The sequence below is a fragment of the Spermophilus citellus genome (genome assembly GCF_964194105.1).
Source record: "Spermophilus citellus genome assembly, chromosome: 15".
In the NCBI taxonomy this organism is placed as follows: Eukaryota; Metazoa; Chordata; class Mammalia; order Rodentia; family Sciuridae; genus Spermophilus; species Spermophilus citellus.
The window spans coordinates 29,046,931-29,073,877 of NC_138195.1; the positions used below are offsets into that span (position 1 = coordinate 29,046,931).

Here is a 26,947-nt window from a genome sequence, read left to right on the forward strand (position 1 = left end):
ATCTAATGGAGTAAATGTTCCCTCAAATAGTCATGTTTTTAAAAGACTGATGGAATGCTGGTACAGCAATCTTTCTTAGTGTCAACTTCCATTTGCCAAAACATTCTTTGACATTTTCCTGGAATTTTCAAATAAATGATACACTGTCTTTGGAACAATATTTTTTCCTAAATAAAATGTTCAAAATAGAACCATGGTATTAGTGGAAGCTTAATCATTCAAGAAAGGCACTATAGATACAACAATTGAAATTAATCACTGTTTACAATAGATCCCAAAGCACAATTTGTTTACCATTATATAAAACATAATTATAGTTTAAAATTAGTAAAAAAAACTAAATAATATTATCTATTTCATGTGGAGTATACTTTTAAGATAGAAAGCGAGAACTGTATAAAACATTAGTAACTGAATTTATAAATTATTTACTTTCTACCACTTATCATGCAGCTTGTACATTCATCATATATAAAATTAATTAACTAATTAATTTGTTAATCAATTTAACCCATTTACTGACAAAAAATGGCTGTGATGTGGGGGTACAGAAATGAAAAAGCTAGTAGAGAAGTGCTCCGGAATAATGTTCGCCAAATTATATTGCTATATTATGTCCATGTACTACTGTGTAACAACAAATCCCACCATTATGTATAATAATAATGCACCAATGAAAATGTGGAAATAAAAAACTCATAGCTAAATGAGAGACAAAATTAATCTCATATCCCCTCCTTCCTGATTTTTTTAGCAATAATTTACCCATGTTGTCATTATAAAATATCAAGCTCTTTCTTGCCTCAGATCTTTTCCATTTGCTTTTGTCTCTGTATTCAATACTCCTGAATGATTAGTACCATCTAACATTCAGTTCTTAGTTGACACCTGTTCTGCATATACCCATCCATAATCCACTCTGAGTTAATACCTTTTATATTTTCTTTATTCTATATATCCTCATATGAATTCATGTTATAGATTTACTTGTTCATGGTTTTTCATTTCATTATATCTGTCCATAGATAATTTATCCTTGTAAATTCACATTCATCTCTCAAGAAAGCAGATGTGACAGACAGGCTCTTATAGGCATCACATCTGGTCATGTTACAGAGAGAAACACAATTAGCAACAACATTTCTGATGCAAGTCATGAGGAATAAGCATGTGGTGCTAATGAAGTTCGTAGAGGTTTGAGTTCACATCTTAGGATTTATAGTCAATTAGACCCTACATAACCCTGTGCAGACACTCACACATCCTGAAAGGTATTGACTTCTTTTTGATTCATAGAGATTTCAACAATAGTGAAGTAATAATGTATACAATAGAGTATACACGGAGTTTGATCTGATTAATTATTTCGCTATTAAAATCATTTCATGTCAAGAATTTTGGATATTTTTTCTTAAACTCAGTGGTGATGAAAACATACATGTAATAGTATGAAGTGGCATAAATTAAAATATAATTTTATAATCATTATATTAATTTAAACAAAAACTTACTAATTTTTTGGCATGAACTTTGTTAAAATGTGTGCATGTTTTTTATTTGTGGAATTTCAAAGTCTTACTAGCATATTTCTCATGAAAAAATCTATTCTCAGTATTATAGTTCTATGGATGACACCAGAATTCATTCATGAGTCCAATGATTGATATTGTAAAGTTTAAAATTAAGGATACTATAGGCATTCCACTAAATCAGAGGCCAAGTCAAGCATGTTTGTCATTACCTTAGAAATGAGAAAGAAGAGGAAACATTAACATCTTTGTACTGCAGACTAGCTAAACACTTTCATTATTCAGTAAGCACAGGAACAACCCAGTGAAATCAGTCTTATAAATCGTATATGGAAATGAAGTTTGAAGAGGACAAGTAACTGCTGTATGGTACCCTGTTTCCTAGTTAAACACAAGGGGCAACAGTGACATTCCTCAATAGGTGGGAGGGACTTTGGAGGTGTCTGACAAGGCATAATGATTCTCAGGAAGGATATGATTTATATGCCTCTTGATAAAGCAATAACTGTGTTTGTTTATGTATCGTGATTTTACTTCTGAGTATGATTTGAGATATTATGTGATTTATTTGTATACTAAAATGTGAAAGAGATTATGATATCTTTGTGATTTCCTTTCATCAGCTAAACTTGATGCGTTTAACTTAATATGTACTAGTGCAAACGTACTTCTAGAATGGCCTTTTATTTAGTATATGCAGAGTGATATGTGATATGGTAAACCAGGATATTGGGGATGTGATAAAAAATGTATGACGATGGTGCTAATATTAGGTTTACAAAATCAAAAAGTGACATAGTTCATAGGAATAATAAATGTAAGAGAAAATTATAAATTTGTATCAAGAAAATACAAACTTAAAATTTAAGTGTTTTGTTATTTAGCATGTTTTTTACTTTCCATTTCCACTAATATTGTGTTAAACATGGTGTGTTTTGACTTAATGATGGTGAGAATATCATTAATTACTATAGAAGGTAATTTCAGACCTATTTGAAAGATGTTGCAAACTAGCAAACATAGGAAATTCATTTAGAGTCAAATGCACCAAAATAATTAAGTTCTTAATATCACCGGGTATCTTGACTTAACCAGTTTTCTTAAATACATAATTATCAAAAATTATTTACTCAGACCCACATAATTTTCTTCATATTAATGGCAATCTTATTACAGCAGGGAATATTAAAACGTGTTATTATCATTAAAACACAAACATTAAGTAATTTCTTCTCAAGTACACAAAGATTCTTCTCCCTGACATGGTTTCTAAATTTCTTTCTTCCCACATCTTTGAAAGTAACTTTGATTTATTTTGTAACTGTGTCATTCGCACGAACTCTTCCAAGTCTGATTTGGCACCAGAAATTACTTTAAAGTGATTTGTATTGTTTTGACATTCATAATGACTTTGTCATTTTCTATTGGCTCTAGCAGGATGCTAATGTATCCTTCAAAGAGACCAGGAAGAACTGTACTGTCTAACTCTCCAAGTAGCCATCGAGAAGATCTGCTGTATGATACCCTGTTTCCTAGTTAAACACAAGGGGCAACAATAGTGACAAGTAGCCATTGAGAATAACTGTGCTTTTCTGTCCACCCCTTCTCCTCCCCCTGTATGACACTGGAGGATATAATATTTTGGTAACTTGTGAGTCAGAACTCCTATTTATGTGTTCTGTGTGCCAGATGTCACTCAATATGTGTACTAGGTCAGTGTCTATAGACATGGTAGCAACATAGCTGTTAAAGAAACCGAGAAACATTAGTTTTAGGATTATTTGCCTATAAATTTATGAGGAAATGCATCTTTAAAAGATAAACTTAAATGCACAAGACATCAAATAACATAATCCTCTAAAACCTCATTTAGATATGTTTCTTACTTCACAAAGATAACAGGGGCACACATTTGACCTTCTCTTACAAACCAACTCACATAATAAAAGGAATTTTAAAATACTGTGAACTTGCCCAGAGTTAGGAATCAGTGCTCATGTGCCTGTTGCTTTAAAATCCTCCCATTTTTTTTTTCTCAGAATAGGAGGACAAGAATTCTAAACACTATAGTTGTGATCCACAAGACTCCACAGGATCCAACCCAAGTTTACAACTCTTACACCCTTAAAAAATGGTGTTCTTTTGTTTATTGCAATTTATTGGTCTCCCTTCAATTTTAGGACCTAATTCTCCATCTTGCCACTTTGAGTTTGCACATCTCTGAACTGTAACTCAGACTCATTTCCTCCAGAAACTTCCTTGAGTCTCAAGACAAAATCAGGCTCTCTTTTATCTGGTTATATGGCACCCCAAACATTTTTTTTTTATTAGAACTTCTTAGGGTTGTCATATTAAACTTGACACACTTCTTATTAACTTGCAAAGTTTTAGTTTGAAATTCTGAAGCTAAGATTCATAATGGTTTTAATTTAGCCCAGTATCTGTTAAGGAATAAATATTCTTCAAATAATATTGATGTACTCCCATGTATTAAATATTAAGGATTTTCATTTTTCTTCAGACATAAGGTACAGCTGTTTGAGTTAAATGTAATCTATAGGTTTTGCAACTCTCTTATTGAAGGATCTATAAGATGACTTTATTTACCAATTTCCATATCTCCTCTTATTCTCATACCTCTGATCTATCTCCCTTTTCCACTAAAGGGAATCACTGTGATGCAATTAAAGTGTATCTTTTATATAGGCTTTTGATGAATTGTATTAAAGTTTAGCCAGTGTCCACTCCCCTTTCACCCACTTTATGTTCCATTGATTTAGGACTAGGCATGTGGCTTGTTCAGGTCCATGGAAAATGAAGGACAGGACCAGAGGATTTACATGGGATCATGTGGTCAGACAAGATTTCTTATGATTCTGTACTTTGCCATGTGAAGAGCAGGCCTGGCTAGAAATGAGTCCCTAAAAGAGAAGATAAAGGGGATAGATGTGAACCCAACCTGCATCCTGATACCAAGTTTAGCGAACCCCTAGGTGCTTTACAACCGTATAAATAAAAATATCAGTCTTTGTTACTGTGAATCAGAGATATTGGTGTTGTTGAACTAAGCAGTATTTTAGTAGAAAAACCTGGGATAATATTGGGTGCATTAAAAAAACTAAACTTTGTGTAATGGTTTTGCTCTTCTCAGCATTTTTACTGAGTACCTGGTTCTTGCATTTGGACCTTTGCTGTGTTCATCAAATCCTGCTGTGTTAGCAGGTTATAGACTATGTCATCCTAAATAATGTCCACAGCTGTATGGTGTTCTCTCCGATGTGTTATCCCTTAATAGAACAGAAAATGTTCCTGACAAAAATTCTCTGGAATGTTTAGTTTTCTTTCAGTATGCACTAAAGACAGCTGTGGTGTTGGGGAGAGAACAGGGGAGAAGGGCTCTGTTATCACAGTGGGTGAGAGAGCTAGTTAAGAACCCTAGCATATAGCTATGGGCAAATAGGGACCTCAACACAGAATACTCAGCCCTGCTACTTATACTTCAAAAACACACTGAGAAGAGATCAAGCAAGGGAAAAAACTTGTTGTCATGGTGATGGTTCAGAAGCCCAGCGACTTCCTCATGCCCACAAACCTTGTACCCCACCCCCAGCTCTTGCTGAGGTTAACCAATCGCTAATATTTACAGGCTTTTCAAGAATTCAGAGGAAAAACACAAAGAGAAGGATCACAAACAATAGATATATTTGACAGATCACAAAAAAATAGAAGACAGCTTTCCGGGACACATAGCATGAGAAATATCAGAATAAATATAAAAATGACTATGTGGTAGGTAACAAAGGCTCCGCATAAATGAGATAATTTAATTATTGTTGTAAGAACATGTAACATGAGATCTACCCTGTAAAAAAAGTGTGCAAAATTTTGTAATAATTTATTGTTAACTATAAGCAAAATATTGTCTGTCAGATCTCCAGAATAAGAGCAAAACTCCACCCCTAAATAATTCAACTAAAAATGGGCAAAGGATTTGCATAGATGATTTCTCAAGTTGTACAAATGTTCAATAGATATATGAAAATATGCTCAACATCATACTAATCATTAGCGAAATGAAAATCAACAACAATGAGTTATAACACCTATTAGGATGGTCAATGTATAAAAAATGATAACTATTAGCAAGGATATGGAAAACTTGGTACACTAGTATACTATTAGTGAACATAAAATAGTGCTACCACTATGGGATATAGTATGGAGGTTACTTTAAAAAATAAAACTTGAACTACCATTTAATACAACACAGTAATTTCAACCTTTATGAATCCATATAAAGCATCAATTTCTAAAAACAATAAATAGGTGGGGGGATTGGAAAGCCAGTGGAATAGAGGAGGGGAACAGTTGTGGGGATAAGGGAAAGGTGGGAAGAGGTGCTTGGCACTGAAATGAAGCAAATTATGTTCCACACATGTGTGATTAGTCAGAATGAACCCCACTATTTTGTATAGTTATAAAGCACTAAAAAGCAAAAATAAATAAATAAATAAATAAATAAAACCACTATTTGATACAGCAATGCTGTTTTTGGTAATTTATTCAAAGGATTTTAAGTTGCATCTTAAAGAGATGTTTGGACTGCCATGTAAACTGAAGTATTATCCACAATACCTAAGATGTAGATCACCCTAAAAGTACATATGATGGATGAGTAAAGAAAATGACACACACACACACACACACACACACACACACACATTTAATCCTTAAATAAGAAGGAAATCGTGCCATCTGCAATAACATGGATGAACCTGGAGAGCATTATACTGAGTTAAACAAACCATCTTGGAAGGAAAAATACTGCCAAATTCTACTAATAAAAGGACTACACAAGAGAATTAGAGAAGCAGAGAATAGAATATGAGCTGGTAGGGACTATGAGAGAGAGAAACTAGAAGCTGCTATTCATGACATGTATATTTCAATTGTGTTTTTTTTTTTCCATTTTCTAAATGCAAGAACTGAAGAGCCAAGTGACTAAATAAATTGCCTAAGTTAGTTGGTGCGGGTTTTTGGAGTTGACACCAGATTGTCTAGCTCCAAAACCCATACTCTTGAAGCCACTTAAAACTTTCTTGAGATGATTGATGAATATTTAAGTTTATATCTAAGGGGTTATCATATATCAGGTGTAATTAACATAGAAAATAAGATCTAATTATATGTTAATATTAAATGTAATTTAAAGAAGAGAATCTTGCAATTATATAAAAGCAAAATATCTAAAAGTCAAGAAAAATTAATTTGGTTTCAATCTCTATAATGTTACATAACAGAAAAGAGTGTAATATATTATGTATGGTTGTAAAGTACAAAAATTTGTATCCAAGACACTCACATTGTGTCAATTTGAATGTTATCTGTGAAAGCAAAATAAAGTTTCCAATATACAATAGTCACAAATAACATCTCCTCAACAAAATAAAAAACAGATGTGACTAAAGCAAGAGATGGAACAAAATGCAGTACACATGCCTTCTTGCCCAGCTTCTCCACCCTTTTAGTCTTGGTCCTTTAAATGAAGCCAGATCATCCTGGCAGTAAATTAAAACAACTGTGGCAAGTAGGTATCTACCTCAAGTCCTCCTTGTGACCTTGCTTACCTTTGCAAAAGAGATTGTTTCTTTATGTAGCAATTTGCTTCCAGTTTTCTCTCACAGTTAGTTATCATATATTCCTTGGTTTGGGAAACCCGTTAATTCTGGGTAAGAGACAGTCTCTCTACCAGTCCTGCACAGGGGTTCCTGGACAGATCTGTTAGTATTCTTCGCTAGCTATGTTCTGACTTAGATTTCTCATTATCCACGATGAAGGACTTGGGAAGAGTGGAGGTTTGTAGAAATAAGACAATTTCTATTACTCTATAAATACATGCATTTAGATATGCTGAAGTCAATTCAAATTTAATTTGTTCCTAAATTGATGTCATTTATTTCTTCTTAAATTAGGTCTTGTTCTATATATATTATTTCTGTCAACTGTTGTTAATAACTGTCTTTATTGCTTCATATAAAAATTCTTGATTCACTTAAAAAAACTTTCTTTTTTAGTTGTAGATGGACACAATACCTTTGTTTTGTTTCTTTTTATTTTTATGTTGTGTTAAGTAAGGATAGAACCCAGTGCCTCACATGTGCTAGGTAAGTGCTCCACCACTGAGCTACAAGCCCAGGCCTTTGATTCACTTTTGATTTTACTTTTGTCTATGCTTTTCAACCTTACTTCAAATAGGTATCAATTCTCACACCTGAATGGCTTTGAAGTATTTCCACCTTCTCCATTTTATAGCCAGCTTTTTTTTTCAGATGTAGTAAAGGCAAAAGTTGCCAACTTGCTCCTAACTTTATTTATTATTTCATCCAATTAAACCTGCCTATCACAGGAAATAGTTTTTCCAATATTAGCATTGATTTTGTCATTGATATGTTTAAAAGTCTTTAGTAGTATTCCATTTTCTACAATAAAGTGGGTCTTGCACATTTTATGTCTATAAATTAATTTCTAAAGACAGTGCTAATATATTCTGTTAAACTGCTAACGTTTTTTGAATTAGATCTATTTCAAATCATATTACACAAACACATGAACATATGATGAATATTTTTGAATCTGCAATTTTGGGATACACTTCCTTTGTCAATTTCTTCTATCCTTAGTCAACTGAATCCACTATATTCTTGTAAATAGAAAAACAACTGTTCAGAGAAGGCTCAGAATGAATGAGAACATATTTTTTTTTCTCCATTCTCTGAATAACTTCATATTATCTCTCATAAACATTTTCATGGATTTTTCTCTTTCTTTATCTGGTCATATCATTATATCAGTCCAGCTCATAATAAATGTTTTTTAACTCATTTATTTATTCATTAACTATTACAAAGTGTCTAGATTGTTCTGGGCCGTGTTTGATTCTAAGTCTACTGCCTAAACACAGCATAACTCCAAAAAAACAGAAGAACTGTAGATAACAGTAGGTCCAAGGGTTACCAAAGGTTTATTTTAAAGTGTGTTAAGACCTAGAATCCAAACTAGAAAAAACAAGATACCTTTTCAGTGAGGTCAGTTTCCATTTCTTCTGACAAGAGTTTTTAACTAGATCACATCAATTAATCCAAAAAAGAGAACTATGAGTGAGCTCCACAAAACTTTATTTCACTCAATTACCAATGGAAACTTGACTTGTATTGTAACCCTCCCTAATCCCATGAAATTTATTCCCATTGGAAAAAAATGAAAATGCTTAATATGTCATGAGTTATAGAGCAGTGCTCTTGCAAAATTCAAAATGAGCAAACTTCATATACATTTCAATTTATAATAAAAGAAAAATGCACCTTTAACCTTAGTAAGTATGGCAGTTTCTAAATGAGAATAATAATATTTATATCTGAAACAGTTAATTCTCATATTGATTTTCAGTAATATTAACCATGTAATTAATATATGCAGCAATGTAGCAATATATGTTTTGTGGCATGAATTCCATAATATAATTATAATGCTATAGAACATGATAAATGCCACACAAGGGAAACAAATGACAGATCCTTAAAGTGCATAGATGAGCTTTTTCTAGACACTAACCAAGCTTACATTTTCTCATAAAACCTTCCCCTTTGTACCCATTTACACTTTCAAATCTAATTAGAAGCCATTGTCATTTTAAAGATCAAGCCCTAACTGTTTCATGGTGTACTTTCTTTCTAAGTAAGTATTTGAGACCAAAGGGACTCAGGTCTGGGGCTATATCATCTCAGTTTTCACAAGCTGACATTCACTGTGAAAACAGTTCCTGATTATTTCCTTGTTTAGCTTTGATGTGAAGGAAAAGAACCACTGAGCTGTGTACATTTCCTTCTCATGTTCCAGGGTCAGCAATCATAGTTAGTAGATGTTGGTCTTAAAACCAGAAGATCTGGTACATTACTAGCAATAACCTGAATCCATACAGCATAACAACACGAGCTGGTCCATGGTGAGTGATGAAAAGTAGGTCAGTTAAGACACCAAAGGAAAACGATGCAGACAAGCCATACTACTGAGAAATGGCAGTACAGTTTTACAACATTTTGGACCCTGGATAACAACCACTATTTCCCACAAAGCAAGCAAGCAGCAAATTATGGATAAAGATGATTATTGCTTTTCTTGAGCTGTTGTACTCTCTGCCAAGAAGTTTTGACAGGATGACTATTTGAAGGGTTAAGCATTCTTGAGATGACTATAATTAACTGGCATTCACTGATGACATCATGACACTTTAATAAAACATAGGTATGCATCATAGAACAAAAACTGGCTATCTTTTTTGCTCTTGGCAAAACTATTCTTGAATGATTGAGATGGGTGTTAAAGACACCTGTGAAAACACATTGCAAATAATTCCTTGTGTAGCTTGTCTGAACTCAGAAAGGCTAAGTGTCAGTAGCTCAAAAGATGGAAAGAAAATATCTTATACTTGGAGTTATTTTTTTCTTTATAAACACATATTTTTAAATAGTGAGAATACTCATATTTGGGAATGATTTTAAATGCAATTACTATTGAGAACTAACATGATCTATTTTTATGGCATATATATACTTCATAAGTCAATATCAAAGCCTGAAAAAAGAAGTCTAAAATTCTACATAATTTTTACAATATGATATTATATAAGTAAGAAATTTCAAAGCTTGCTAATATTAAACATGTTTCAATTACTGTCTTACTTAAACAAGAGTCTTAAAAGTTATTAAAATGCTTCTATGGAAAGAACAGTCTAACAATGAGAAATACAGTCTTTGTGGTTTTCCTACAGTTCATTTCTGGTTTGTTTGTTTGTATGTTTTTCTTTTCTTTTCTTTTATTGGTACTAGAGATTAAACCCAAGGATGCTTTATCACCATGTTCCACCTCCAGTCATTTTTATTTATTTATTTTATTTTTGGATAGAAAAAAGTAAAAGATCTTCCCAATGTTTAGAAATATAGGTGTGCATCAGTACCTGGCCTGTAGTTCCCTCCTTGAAAATGAGCGAAAAATGAACTTCATTTTTTTTTTTTTGAGTATGTCTACATACTCAAAAAAAAAAAAGACAATAATCTTCAGGGATTTTACCCTGTCCAATAAATGGAACTCTTATGTGGTAAAAGTTTGACCTGAAGTTTCAGAAAGAATTTTAAGAAATTCAAATGGAAATTTCACTTGCAGCTCTGTTTTATGATAGTTTAAAGTAAGAAATCTTTTAAAAATAACTTTATTTTATTATTTTTTTTTATGTGGTGCTGAGGTTCAAATCCAGATCACATGTGCTAGGCAAGTTCTCTACCACTGAGCCACAACCCCAAGCCTTAAGTGACAACTCACATCTCAAGTGAATTAATGTCCACCCTCTCAAAAAAGCAAGCAAGAAAAAGGAACTCCTAACAGCTTTAGTTCAGTGGGGGAAACAGATCCTTGGAATATTTTGTTTTTCTTCGTCTAGATCACTTTTGTTTTGTACAAGATGCATTTTAAAAGGCTTAATATATATCCAGCAGTAATGCTCTAACTTTGAGACCATACCTAGTTTTTCCATCTGATACTTCAAAGGGTTTTGTTGTTGCTATTACCTAGTTTTAAATGGGTGGTTCTCATTTTGTTCACAAGAAACAGGAGGCTTTGAAAAAGATGTGGTCAACCTCTAGAAATGAAAATTATTATTTCTGAAGCACTGTGATACCTTAAAATACTTCTTCTGTCTTCCTGCCACCAACATAAAATTAAAAGCATAAAAGTCAATCATAATATTTTTGAAATTATGTAATACATTAGTTATCTTCTGAAAATGTTTTTGGATTTGAATTTTTATTTCAGATTGGTGGGGGTGAAGGCAAATTGTGACTATACCAATTCAAGGGATCCAATTTGCAGAAGTGATTTAAAACCTCAATTTTGAATAATACTTATACTGAAAGATTGTTATTGTTTCAGGGATCTGAACTAAATCTGAGAAATGTATACTTTGTAAGAAGTACACTCAATATTCTGATAGAATGACTTGTATCCACCTTTTATCTATTGAAAAGTCAACATCAGATATTAAGTGTAAAATCTGCCACAGTACTTGGAATGCAAGGATAAACTTTTTCCAGCTTCTTTGACACTGATGGATGTGATCTTGATGGCAAGCCAGGTACAAAAGTAACATGCACCAAAAGGAAAGTAAGGGTTTGTCATCTTTTCTGACTTTGAGATCTGTCCCAAATAGGTGTGTTCTAACTCTATGCCTCCTACTTAATGGTCTGCTATGAAACATTTGAATAATTAAATAGATGAAAAAATTAATGGTTATTTCTATGCTTTCCAGTATTGATAAAATGTTCCAGGTCATCCTAAACTTGGCTTTGTTTTATTCTCAAAACATCTTAGTTTGGCCACTTTAGGGCTGAAAATTAAATGACATTTAATATAAAAAAAATCATGGAGTCACCCATCAATAGTGCTACTAATTTTAATTCCAACTTAAACTTCGAATTAATAGTACGTTTTCAGAAATGAACATGTTAAAATAACATGTTTACTTATACTTATTTTGTAATAATATGTTATATTTTCTATTTGTAGTTCTGTCTTTCCTGCAAGATTGTCAGTGTCTTGAGAACAAAAACTGGTTAGCACAGTGACAAGTATACAGTTCAAAATATGTGTCAAATGGAACTGAATGCATTTCACTAATTTTTTAAAGTATTCTGCATCGATGACAGTTTGCTTTAAAAGCAGATTAAACACCAATTTCCCATTCACCATCTCTATTGGTGTGTTCAAGACTATGAAATTGTGCCTATCATATTTCTCTAGATGTGATAAATCAAAGACATTTTAGCATTATCTAGCAAAGGAACTTCTGAGTTGAAGGTCATTGCTTTCATGTTAACATTAGTTTTCAAGGCCTTATAGTCACAATAGACTTTATAGGGCTTGTCACAATTGAAGCTGAAAAATATTATGACTTCCATTCACCTTTCATTAAATAGAAAGCATTACAAAAACACTCTTTATATTAGCAATAGAAAACAAGGTTATAAGTCGTTTCAATAATTCAGGTTTTCAAATTTTTTCTTTCCAAATATGGTTAATTTGTTACGTATATTTTTAGAATCAGTTAGACATTAACTTATAGCATGAGCTAACTCAAAGAAAAAATTTACATCTTCACCATTCTGCTCTTATGAGAACATAAAATATTTATAAAGTACCCTAGGTGTTTATAGAAATCATTCTTATGCAGGCATTATTAATACTTTTATCTTAACTGCCGTAAAGAAATGTAATTGAAGAAAATTTATATCACATCTGCTAATAATTCTAATAATATTTTAGTTGAACACCTTCAGTCTTGAATGATAATTTAAAATATCTTAAAAGAGGTAAAGTTCTATATGATAAAAGAATCTATTAAACATGTTCCAAAAGCAATATTGAGATTTTAGCTTACCAAAACAAACACATTCAATATAAGTTTTTATGTTATACATTGATTTAGAATTTTTTAACAGAATAGTCATGTAAATATAAATGAAAAAAAATGAGTCTAAAATCTATTCATACTAAACTAAGCATGCACTGTTCTAAATAAAGGATCCAAATGACAGTGATTTCAAATACAGGCAATTCTTTTTTTTTTTTTTTTTTTATAATATTTTATTGTTGGTTGTTCAAAACATTACATAGTTCTTAATATACCATATTTCACAGATTGATTCAAGTGGGTTATGAACTCCCATTTTTACCCCGTATACAGATTGCTGTGTCACATCAGTTACATTTCCATTGATATACAAATTGCCTTTCTAGTGACTGATGTATTCTGCTGTCTATCCCATTCTCCACTATCCCCCCTCCCCTCCCCTCCCCTCCCCTCCCCTTCTCTCTCTCCACCCCCTCTACTAAAAATCGTTTCTTCCACTTATATAATTTTTATCCTACTCCTCCTTTCCTCTTATATGTAATTGTGTATAACCCTGAGGCTCACCTTCCAATTCCATGCAATTTCCCTTAACTCTCCCTTTCCCTCCCGCCTATCATCCCTGTTTAATGTTAATCTTCTACTCCAGCTCTTCCTCTCTACCCTGTCCTTGGTTACTCCCCTTATATCAAAGAAGACATTTGGCATTTGTTTTTTAAGGATTGGCTAGCTTCACTTAGCATAATCTGCTCTAATGCCATCCATTTCCCTCCAAATTCTATGATTTTGTCATTTCTTAATGCAGAGTAATACTCCATTGTGTATAGATGCCACATTTTTTTTAATCCATTCATCTATTGAAGGGCTTCTAGGTTGGTTCCACAATCTTGCTATCGTGAATTGTGCTGCTATGAACATCGATGTAGCAGTATCCCTGTAGCATGCTCTTGTTAGGTCTTTAGGGAATAGACCGAGAAGGGGAATAGCTGGGTCAAATGGTGGTTCCATTCCCAGCTTTCCAAGAAATCTCCACACTGCTTTCCAAATTGGCTGCACCATTTTGCAGTCCCACCAACAATGAACAAGTGTACCCATTTCCCCGCATCCTCGCCAGCACTTGTTGTTGTTGGACTTCTTAATGGCTGCCAATCTTACTGGAGTGAGATGGTATCTTAGGGTGGTTTTGATTTGCATTTCTCTGACTGCTAGCGATGGTGAGCATTTTTTCATGTACTTGTTGATTGATTGTATGTCCTCCTCTGAGAAGTGTCTGTTCAGGTCCTTGGCCCATTTGTTGATTGGGTTATTTGTTATCTTATTATCTAATTTTTTGAGTTCTTTGTATACTCTGGATATTAGGGCTCTATCTGAAGTGTGTGGGGTAAAGATTTGTTCCCAGGATGTAGGCTCCCTGTTTATCTCTCTTATTGTTTCTTTTGTTGAGAAAAAACTTTTTAGTTTGAGTAAGTCCCATTTGTTGATTCTGGTTGTTAACTCTTGCGCTATGGGTGTCCTATTGAGGAATTTGGAGCCTGACCCCACAGTATGTAGATCATAGCCGACTTTCTCTTCTATCAGACGCCGTGTCTCTGATTTAATATCGAGCTCCTTAATCCATTTTGAGTTAACTTTTGTGCATGGCGAGAGAAAGGGATTCAGTTTCATTTTGATGCAAATGGATTTCCAGTTTTCCCAGCACCATTTGTTGAAGATGCTATCCTTCCTCCATTGCATGCTTTTAGCCCCTTTATCAAATATAAGATAGTTGTAGTTTTGTGGATTGGTTACTGTATGATCATCTCGATAGATGCAGAAAAAGCATTCGACAAAGTACAGCATCCCTTTATGTTCAAAACTCTAGAAAAATTAGGGATAACAGGATCATACCTCAACATTGTTAAAGCAATCTATGATAAGCCACAGGCCAGCATCATTCTGAATGGAGAAAAATTGAAGGCATTCCCTCTAAGATCTGGTACAAGACAGGGATGCCCTCTCTCACCACTTCTGTTCAACATAGTCCTCGAAACACTGGCCAGAGCAATTAGACAGACGAAAGAAATTAAAGGCATAAAAATAGGAAAAGAAGAACTTAAATTATCACTATTTGCAGATGATATGATTCTATACCTAACAGACCCAAAAGGGTCTACAAAGAAACTATTAGAGTTAATAAATGAATTCAGCAAAGTGGCAGGATATAAAATCAACACGCATAAATCAAATGCATTCCTGTATATCAGCGACAAATCCTCTGAAACGGAAATGAGGACAACTACTCCATTCACAATATCCCCCCAAAAAATAAAATACCTGGGAATCAACCTAACAAAAGAGGTGAAAGACCTATACAAGGAAAACTACAGAACCCTAAAAAGAGACATAGAAGAAGACCTCAGAAGATGGAAAAATATACCCTGTTCATGGATAGGCAGAACTAACATCATCAAAATGGCGATATTACCAAAAGTTCTCTATAAGTTCAATGCTATCCCAATCAGAATCCCAACAGCATTTCTTGTAGAAATAGATAAAACAATCAGGAAATTCATATGGAATAATAAAAGACCCAGAATAGCAAAAACAATGCTAAGCAGGAAGTGTGAATCAGGTGGTATAGCGATACCAGACTTCAAACTATACTACAGAGCAATAGTCGCAAAAACAGCATGGTACTGGTACCAAAACAGGCGAGTGGACCAATGGTACAGAATAGCAGGCAATTCTTTTCACATATATTTTTATTAGTGCTAGACAAATAGACATATAATTAATTTTAAAAGTTTACAAAAAACGCATATTCCTAATTGTCTATATTCAGTAATAATCATTTGAAATATGGTCTGAAACTGTGGATGCAATAAATAAGAGGATATAAATGAATGAGAATGAAGCTCTGTTGGACTGTGTTTGCTGTATTGGGAACCAGATCACTCATGGGTGTTAAGAATTTTCCTCCTATAGCTCAGAGAATTCATTGATATCTTCTACTTACAGGAGGGTCTCCATCTTCAGCATAAACTGTAGTGATAGGTGTACCCTTGACTGCATCTGGAGCCACCATCCCTTTGTAGATTCGTTTACTAAATACAGGAGGATAATCATTCATATCCTGGAAAACAAAATTAAGAGTTTAGTGCTTCAGTGGAAATTGGGTTAGGGGCACAGTGACTAGATTGTCTCCAGCTCTTCATATCACACACCTCATTTGCCACTGTCAACCTTCTATCCTCTCAATTCCATTACTCTTTTAAGACTGATACCCCAGAGGAAATAGCCAGAGTTCCTTTGCAATATTAATGTGTGTGATTCCCATTGAAGACCATTCCATTGGAGTAAACAGTCTGTCACCCCCCCCAAAGTACATCTTTTAGAGGCTAAAATATGCTTGAAATTTTCTTTAAGATACTTTTCAAAATAGGATGTAATATTTTAATCTTGGATAACAAGACAAAATCTAATTTCTTATAAAGTAACATCCTATGAGACAGTACAAGTAAAGGTGGTTTCTTAATTTGTTTTGTTGTTGATTTAAAAAAAATTCTTTATATGTTTCTGTAGCAACTGTTAATTATTTTATATACTTATTGTAATGTTATAATTATAGCATTTCACAAACTGTGAAATATCTTTTGATTCCCCTTATTTCATTCCTATAAATATAAAATGATATAAAGAAGGTTTTTCCTGTAGCACACTCCAATAATGGCATTTAAAATTACATATACTTACAGAAAGAAAACTGTTTATTAAAAATTTTCATAACAATATATATATATATATGTATATATATAATTTTATTTTCTCAATTTGGTAACACATGGGCCATATTATTCATGTAACATTTTTCATTAAAATATTTATCAAGAGCTTCCCACTTTTATAAGCCAGTCCTTGGGATGCTGTGGTAACTCAAGAAAAACTGTCCCTGTATTTGTATCACTTAACTGACATTTGACAGGTAAACACAATGATCCACAGATTAGGTTAGTGACTTTGCCTGAATTAATCTATTCATACATAAGAGCTAAAATAAATAATCAACTCCTGTAAATGGAGCCTGACCATTTTTTTCAGGACCACTTTATCATTTAGAGAGAATTAAATATCATTTTTTTTCTCAATAAATAATGTTTACTAAAATGAGTGGTTTATTTTTAAATACTTATTATGCATGTAGTCTTTTGGGTATTTTAGGTCAAACAAATTTAGGCACAAAGCTAAAATTATTTATTATCTATTCTTCCTTTCATTTGTTTGCTATTAAATTAAAAAATAGACACTCTACATTCTACATAGTCTTTGATATGTGTCCAGACACAAAGGTTTTACTGTATAATATAAATTGGAAACACAAAAAAATAACCAACTGTAAACTTCTTTTTGTGCAAAAAGGTCAAGATAATTATCTCTTACAATAAAACAAGAGATTCCTTTTATGCTCACAACAGAGTCAACTTCTGAGTTGTGAATATGAATAAGCCTGAAGATACTAATAAGAAAGAGATCTTGAATGGTAAGCAAACCTGAAAAATAGAAGATATCATTTCCTTTTGACGTGTGGTATTCACAACCTCTTCTATGAAAAAGAAGACTTCCTTTATAAATTATGAAGTATAGAATCTGGGAATGTAAATGATCTTAGGAAGCACTCGTTCTCTATAATGAGGATCATATAATGTATTGATCTTGAGTAATACAAGCAGGGGGTAAATATGTAAAGTATTTACATTCACACGTTTTTCTTCTTTTTCTAGAGTTCCAATTGATTTAATGAGTATATCTTTTAATTAAGGGGTTGGGAATCCTTTTGCACCCCTCAACAATAATTTTTGAAGGTCAGAAAAGAAGGAACCCAACACTACAAATTTTTCTACCTCAATTTCTAAAGCTCAATAAGCTCAATATGTTACGGTGAATTTTCTTCTTTTTCACCCTCCCCCCCAAGGAAATTTAAATTCTTAATGTTACAAGGTACTTTTTGTGAAATTTGATTCTTAAAGGGGAAAAGGTGCCATTTCAATTATATCAATACAGTTGTTTAAAATGTGCAGTACAGTGACCTCCCCCACTGGCCCACAGGGAAGTATTCACTAGCTTTATCTTCAAACTGAAAGCACTGTGAAAATTTTTACAATCTGTCATCATAAACTTATTACACATAAACCAAAAGTTGTAAATTATGAAAAAGATTGGATTCCCTCCCCTTTATTTTGCCTGCCATTGAAAGAATGAAGAATAAATCAATACAGTTATATTGTAGCAATATTTCTTTTTATGGCACATTGTACATATTTTGGGATTCTAATCTTTTATTGTGGCTAAGATGTGCAGGAGTTGTCCATAGTTCTTCCACAATGCATTATTTCAGATAAGAAAATTTATTGAAATGCATTGCCAACTAACATAATCAATAGTTCATTATGTTTATGCTTCAGGGACATCTAATGAAAAAAATATACATAAATCTGCTCCTGTACAAATGTTCTATTATGCAGTAAATTAAGGATGCACCCAACTCCACAAAACCATGCTCTTTTTTGTACCCCATTATTCCACTAGAGGGCAGTATTGACAAAAAGAAACATTTCTTCAATCCTATAGTTAATGTACCATTCAAACACATAAAAGTTTGCTTCCTATGATTATATTTGTTGATTTTAACAAAAATTAGTTTTCATGTTTCAAAAGAGTATTCTGAATGTCACCATGCTTCTCAACTAGAGTAACACCAAGCTTCTCTTTAAAAAATATTTTACCACTAAATTTTGTATTTTTTTCCCAATATTTCCAGCGAATAAAACTGTATCTGAAGGTATAGTTAGCTAACAGGAAGCAAATATGAAGTTTGTTTATTTATTTTCTAAATTAAAGTCTAAAATAATCACAGAAAACATTTCCACTTTGGTAGACCACAAAGTAGATTTAAGAAATCATTTTAAGAACAGGCTAGGAAAACAGGAACTAGCTGGTAGGTTTGCAAATTACAGACAAGTTTGAAGTTTTACAAAACAATTAAGAGAGAGAGAGAGATGATAAAAATTTGATTTTCTATAGCCATGGATAAAAATGGTTCTGCATGAGAGACAGTTTCTTAATAGAAAAGTACTAACTTTTATAGCTTGATCATATTTTTATTTTACTTTCATTTTTAGGTGTCAGGGATTGAAACCAGGGTCACTTAACCACTGAACCACATCCCTCACTCTTTTTATTTTTATTTTGAGACAGGGTCTTGCTAAATTGCTTAGGGCCTCACTAAGTTGCTGAGATTGGTTTTGAACTTGTGAGCCTTCTGCCTCAGCCTCCCAAGTCACTAGGTGTGCTCCACCATGCCTGGCTTTATCATCTTTTAAAAATCTGTAAAATTGCAGCAGATGCCAGCCTCATTTTCTGAACTGTGATGCATATCTAGGGGAGACACAAAGCTATAAAGGTTTCTCTTGCTTTTGTACTGCTGTTCAGTGTCAGCATCACCTGTGCTGGACTGTTGGCTGCCTGTCTTTCAAAACCCTGAGCAGCTAATGAAGTTGATATGTATTCTTCTTAGGCAGGCTATGCAACTGATTCCTCTGTGACCAGTATTGTTGTCCACTACCACATATTAGCTATTTGCTGTCTCATGTATAATCCAACTTCTGCTCTTGCTTTTACCCTTTTGGTTTCTTCATTTGTCTTCTTATCTTTTTTCACTTCTATCTCTTTCTTTGTGCTCTCACACATACTCTTAGAAAAAGTTGCACCTCTAGACAGAAAAGTCTTTTTCTGCTTTGCATAAGGCTTAGATATAAATCAACACCTTCTCTCACATTTTACTTTTTTTTTTTAAATCAAACTTTACATTGGAAGCTTCTTTCTTACTTGACTAAATTCGTTTTTAAGTGCACTTTCTAATTTTTGAGTTTAGAGTTATGGATTCTTGGGGGTAGTATATCTGAAATGTAGATGTAATTGAAGTTACATGTTGCTAAAAGCAGAAAAGAATATACAATCTCTCTTTAACACAAACACTGAGGAAGTTTCCACTGTGTATTAGGCAGTGTGTAAAAGTTTGAGATATAGTTGCAATCAAGAAACACAAGGTGCCTCCTGGTATTTACCTTTCAGTTTAGTGTGGAAAGCAAAACCTAAACAAATGAGTGTGATGAACATTATGAAATAGGTAGTACAAGGATATGAAGGGAATATATAGCAAATAATTCAACTAAATTTAGCATAAGATGCATCCCAAGACACTTGAGCAATGGTGCAAGTTGCTCATGTACTGTGATTAGGTAGAATAATCCTTCAAGATGGATAGCCAAACAACACTGCATTGATTTAAAATAGACCTTCATTCCACTTGTAGTCCTCCTGTTTGGAACCAGGACACGGGGAACAGGATTTGATAAAATTTTGTACATTTTTTTCCAAGTAATGATATGATTGCCAGTTGGGAAAATATGTGCTTATTTTGAGCATTACCTTCAAGCAATTTCTATGTAAAAATATGAGACCATTTCAGACCTTCTCAAATGGGCATAATAGTTGTGAATGTGTGTTTCTGTGTGTAGTTTATTTTTATTTTATGCCAGGCATTTTCTAGGCTTGTCAATTGTATCATATCGATAAATGCGTCTAAAAGTTTGTTCAAAATACATATTGGCAATTTTTGTTTTCAGTACTGGGGATTGAACTCAGGGTTTTCCACATGCAAAGCAAGCAATCTACCACTGAGTTAAACTCTCAGGCCTTTTTTATTTTATTTTGAGACAGGGTCTTGCTGAGTCATTCAGGTTAGTCACAAACTTGTGATCCTCCTACCAAATGTCTGGTATTATTGGCCTATGCTGGCACCCAGGCCTGTTTGTATTGTTTTTATTATTATTGTTGTTGCTGCTATTATTATTATTACTATTATTATTCCTGCTTTAAATATATAGAAATTGAAGACTAGAGACCACAGGTTGCTTATGCTTATCCAACCCACAAGGGATAGGGACCTGGTTGAATTCTGGTTAGTAGGGCATAATTCTGGTATCTGGAAGTGAGGAAAAGATGTAATGGAAAAATTACCAGAAAAATGTATGTAAGATAACTTGAATAGGCTTTTAATTTAAAAACACACATATAACTCATACAATATCTATTTCCAAAGGTGTCTTTAAAAAGTTTTAAAGCATTCCTCCAACTAGTTACTATACTTTTATCTTGACAAACTGCTTTGCATGAAACAATCATTTTTCCATGGAATTCCATTTTATAATGGAATTATAATTGTTAGTGGTATAGAAAATCACATTTTCTTTTCTTGGGATCCATAATACACACCAGCATATTTACCATTTTGAAGATACTAATATGGAGGCCTACAGTATAGAAATTTTTTTTTTACCTTCAGAAAGCCTAATATTTCCTAAAGTTATTTGTCTATTTTTTTATATGACACATTCATTACCATTTTGTAGGACTACTGCTTTCTAAATATATCCTGAGAGTCATGGATCTAATACATTTAGGGCATAATTCATCATTATTTGGAATATGGTATGACTAGTAAATCAAAGTTTTCAGATAACATATTGAAGATTCCAATACATTAAGAGTGTAGCCTCGTGTGCAGCAGTCAGTTCACAGGGGCAGAGGAAGCATCTAGCTGCAGCATTGATGAGACTTGGCCATGACAACAGAGCCTACTGGGAAATGGTGACAGTGCCTGGCAGCAACTGCTATCAATGAGTCTTATCTGCATCCATTGCCCCTGGTCCCTGGGAAGGCAGTAAAACTCTGGAGACTTGTGGCAATAGCAAGTTTGGATTCATGAGCCTTGACATCTGCAGAGAATGTGATAATCAGTGAAAGTTAAAAGAACTTTGTCATGTATAGGAGGAAGGCACTTTCTTAAGATTCCCAGAAGCCAGCAGGTGACATTTAGGAAGCCATAAAAGAGACCCATAGATACAAGGTTGTTAAGGTTTATGAGATGCTATTTTTTTGAACTCTGGTCATGCACATTGTTATTTGTTTCCTCTAGTTTATTTCCTTAAAGGCAATATGTTACATCTTAGAACTAAAATTCTAGAATGGTGGAGCAGGAAGATGTCTTAAGAAAACCAATTCAGCCCCAAGACATTCCTTAAACTTGTTGGTGAATATATTACAAAGAACACATGGCTAAGAACCTGATCATGTAGAATAAAATAGAAGATATATCTGAAGACCATAGGCTAAAACAAATATTGTGCTCATGTCAAACAACCCAAGAGAACAATGAATAAGTTTTTAATAATAATGACCAATGTACTGGACCATATTCTACCAGTTAGTACATTGTAATCATCTTTTATTCAAATTTTTCCCTATAGAGAAGGGAAGTATGGATGCTGTAAGTCTTGAAATGTTTAGATGTTTTGTAGTATCTGAGTTATATATTACTTCCTCTTCTCTCAAGCTGTGCTGTTTGGACCACATCCAATCCAGGACTGTACCAGTGCTGTGGCAAATGGAGGATCAGTGGCACTCTGACTGTCTCTTGGGATTTCATGGGTTAGTAAATTCCACCTTGGTAATGACATCCAGTTTCTCCCTGGAAAAGCTACCCACATTCTTATATTCTACAGGCTACAAACATTACCCTTCTTTCTGGAGGAAGAAATCCCTTTGAAAGATGAAAATGCTAACTTTATCTTCCAAGATCCACTGCATTTGACAACCTCAGGCCTTGTATATCATTTTAGTCAGCTTTTTTGCTGCTATGACTAAAAGACATGACAAGAAAAAGTTTAGGGGAAAAACATTCATTCAGGGGCTCACAGTTTCACAGTTCTTGGCCCATAGACAGGGCTCTATTCCTTGGGGCTGAAGGTGAGGTATAACATCAAGGTGGAAAAGTGTGGCAGAGGAAGGCAGTTCACATGATGATCAGGAAGCAGAGAAGGAGATCTCCACTTGCCAGATAAAAAATATATACCCCAAAGACACACCTCCAATAACCCACCTCTGCCAACCACACCCTACTTGCCTTCAGTTATCAATCAGTTAATCCCTACCAGGGGATTAATGCACTGATGTTTTAAGCTCTCATAAGCCAATAATCTCACCTCTAAGCATTCTTTCATTTTCTCAAAGTGAATTTTGGGGAGAATCTCACATTCACACCAAAACATGTATGGTATTTCATTTCTGAACCTTTTACTCATCCCTGCCTACAATCACACCTGCATACTGTGAGACAAACAAACTCAACCAAGGTGAATGCAATCTTCTTTCATACAACCTCCATTCTCTTTCTCTGTCCTACTCCTATGCAACCATTCTATTCATCTAGGTAATTTATTTTTCTTCCACAAGTCCTTTACTTCCCTTTTAATACTCTCTAGTGTCAAATATACACATATATGTATATATAATATATACACATATATATTTACATATTACATTGTTCTGATTTGTGTTTAGTTCTCAGTTTGCCATAGAACAAACCTTTGTATTTTTATATTATGTTACAACTCAGATGGTGAGAACTGATTTATGTGACAACTTCTTCTATAAGGCCAGATTTCACATTGGATGTTACTTTTTAAATTTTTTAGAATTGTGCTTTTATATTCCAGAAATTTTACTGTATTATCTAATTCGTAATCATCCCCAATTCTGTTGGTATTGACATTCAATAAAAACATACAAAAAGAAAGGCCTAATAATGTTCTACAAAAACTTAGCAACAAAATATGTATTATTTATATGATCAACACTGATTTTCTTTTATATCCTTGAAACTAGACACTAAGAAAAGTTTTTGTAGATTTTTGTGACAAACTTATTTTATTTTTACTGTGCAAATATTCCCCCCGTATCTCTTCAATTTTCTCCCAAATATCTCTTTCCAATTTTAAATGTTTGATGAGCTACATGTTAAACACCCGATCTTTTCTTTTTCTTTTTCTTTTCTTCCTCTTCTTTACAAAAGAAATCATGTCTCTGCTCAAAGAGAAATCTTCAGGATGCTTTCCCCATGGTGACTGTTTTGGGTAAAAATATCTCTTTAGAAAATACCATGCCAATTATGTTATCAGCAAAACAGCCTTTTACAATGGTGACAGTACAGACCAATAGCAGAAAATTTACAAGCTTGGGGAAAATCTGCATTTGTGGAAAAATGAGTCTGTGCTTCATTTTTATCTTAAAAACAAATAATGATAACATTTTTATGGGATTCATTGGTATATAACAGAATTTTAAATTTCTGTTTGTTATACCTGACCTTTAGTTATCAGAGAAAAGATAAGCAAGTTTCAATCTGCTCTTGGGAAAACTTTTTGAAAACTTTATTTTGCTTAAGTCATTTGGAAAGAAACAAAAATATTATCTTAAACATGCATAGAATTAAATAGATTGTTTTGTTTAAAAGTACAATAAATAAAAATTATCTTTACATGAATTAAGCATCCTGATTGGAATAGTTCAATTTCTCTAAGATGAAACAACTGACACTATAAAAATCAGACTAGCATTCTTCCCTGAAGACATGAGCCCCCTGTGAGTCACTCCTTCACAGAGGCTGAAGTAAGCCTCAAGTGATAGCCTTATGTTAAAATAAAGTGAGGGAGGAGTGCCTGGAAACCTGAAGAAATTAAGAGGCTTGAATTCCAGAGAGAACAAGGCTTATATAATGAATATCTTATCTTTGTAGGTGATATATTTGGATCCAGTTGATTCCATTGATTTTTTTTCCATCAAAAACTAATAATAATAATCCAAACAAATGAATGCAAACTGAATTCAGAGTAGCCAACTCAGAATCCAGGAATGTTTACAATTAGCCATTATCAAACATTGTTCTGAGACAGAAGACAAGGCCATTTGAATTTCCTTCTAGGGAGAAACCAAAGGGCAGTAAACACTAACTTTTCTTTTCTTTGCTCCATACCATTAATAAGTAAATATTTTGTCTACTCTTGATTTTTTAATTGTCCAATTCTACCAAACCATTTCGGTAGACAAGGATGATTTAGAGTGAGAGAGCCTTTGTTTTTTTCACCTGATTCAGAAGTTGTTTTGATATCACTGATCTGTTTACATCACTCTTAGTTTTTTTTTTTTTTTTTCTCCCATCTGTTTGCCTATTGTGATGAGTTCATCACCATGGTTAGCATCATTTCCCTAGATATTTTTTTGTAAGTAGATCTCTAGATTCTATCACACAACAGTGTGACAAAATAGCATTTCAAAATACAAATTGATCCCCTCCCGACTCTAGGTTCCCTGTGATTTTTGGTGTTCCTTGGTTCTTTTGAAAGTTCCTAGAGCAGGGAAAAATCATCATATAGCCAAAAGGTGCAAAAAGAAAAGCAGACAGTCCAAGGAAATATTTTGATATTTTGAATTCCCTTTTTCCAAAGAAAACTTGGTTCTAAGTAAAATTTTAACTCTCTGAAATTGATGTTTCCTACTTCTTAAATAGATACAGTGTAAGTAGATACAAAGTGGAAGAAATAAGTATGATACTGTGAACTCCTGAGAAAAAGGAAATCCAGATCCTAAGGAAACTCTCCAGACAGCTTAAGGGTATGTAAGAATTGAGGTGGCTTATGGTGTCCTTTCTGGATTATTTTAGAAGTGGCAGCAATAATTCTAGGAAGAAATGGTGTCAGTGTACATGCCAGCAGATGAGCCTAGGTAAAGTGAAAAGAGGAAAGAGTTAATCCTTGTATCCCACTCTATTATTTCAGAATAATCCTGAAATCATCTAAAAAAAAAGAAAAAGAAAAAGAAGTTCAAACATGCAGATGTTATGATCAAGGACATTAACCCACAGGAGTGATGCACTTGTTATAGTTCTGTATTGATAAAACCTTCTATGCTTTCATATCGATATTTTATTCTTTAAGTAAACTCATTGCATGTCTTCTTTTTTAAAAATCAATTCTAAAAAGCCCAAGAAGGCAATGACTTCTTCTTTCATCATATATAAATTTATAGTGTCCTATAAAAATGAGAATTATAGAAAAGTTGCCATTGACTGCTTACCTTAGAACCAAGATACATATGCTCTTCTACTGGAATTGCCCTTCAAGAACTGTAGTCATCCTGAGAAACTAACTTTCTCTTATTGTAGGAAAAAATGTATTTGCACATTTCTAGAGCTAGTAAGAAGTAATGAATACAAAATTCCTAGTAATGTATCATAATTAAACTCTACTAAACAGATCACCTTAAAAACTTTATGGACTGTAACTGTAGATAACAAAATAGAACAAATTAAAACCTCAATTCCATCTGACTCTGAAGCTTTCTTTATCCCAGACTCTTGAATTCCCGAATAATAGTGTAATTAGTTCTGGGATCTAAGAACACTTAAATATCCAGACTCTATTTTTTTTTCACTTTTTGCTTTATTTTTTAATGAAAAAAATCTGAAGTAAGTTAATATCCATGGTGCTGTGGAATTTGAACTGAACTGTTTTCTAGTTAGATTAGAATTCGACTAAAGTGATACTACTAATACAGACTCAGAAACTAGTCTTTTAATGCATATTGAGTACCTCTTTCAAATTTATCTTTCAAAGGTTAAAAAAACATGGCAATTTATCAAGTCTTCATAAATACTTTACATAAAAAATATAGCCTATATGCTTGGTTGGCAACATTATGGTTACTATGGTTTACTGACCAAAATATAATAGGTATCATATAAGAATTAGTAGCTACATGTAGAGAGAAAGTAGGCCACTGGAAGTCTCCACAATCCTTACCTTTATAATCACTGTGACAGTAGCAATACCAGGAGGCATTGTTCCATAAATATCAAAGGCCTCCACCAGAAAAGTGATACTTGCTTCCTGGTCTCGAAATGCCTCATAATCCAAACTCCTCAAAAGGGACAGCTCTCCTGTAAATGGATGTAGTGCAAAAAAGTGCTTCACTTCAGGGCTTCTTATCCGATATGACACATTTGCTCCAAGGTCAACATCTTTGGCCTGTA

General features: G+C 33.4%; 1 protein-coding gene across 12 annotated transcripts in view; it reads right to left on the reverse strand.

Annotated features, from left to right (window-relative positions):
* Nucleotides 1-26,947, reverse strand: part of PCDH15 (protocadherin related 15) — a gene marked incomplete at both ends in the record, with an annotated part of 726,342 nt that overhangs the window by 144,110 nt on the left and 555,285 nt on the right. For all 12 annotated transcript variants that reach the window (XM_081268810.1, XM_081268808.1, XM_081268818.1 and 9 more), the window contains 2 exons: nucleotides 15,980-16,096; nucleotides 26,718-26,942. In XM_081268810.1, coding sequence (XP_081124936.1) covers nucleotides 15,980-16,096; nucleotides 26,718-26,942 — 342 coding nt within the window. The remainder of the gene's footprint in view (nucleotides 1-15,979; nucleotides 16,097-26,717; nucleotides 26,943-26,947) is intronic.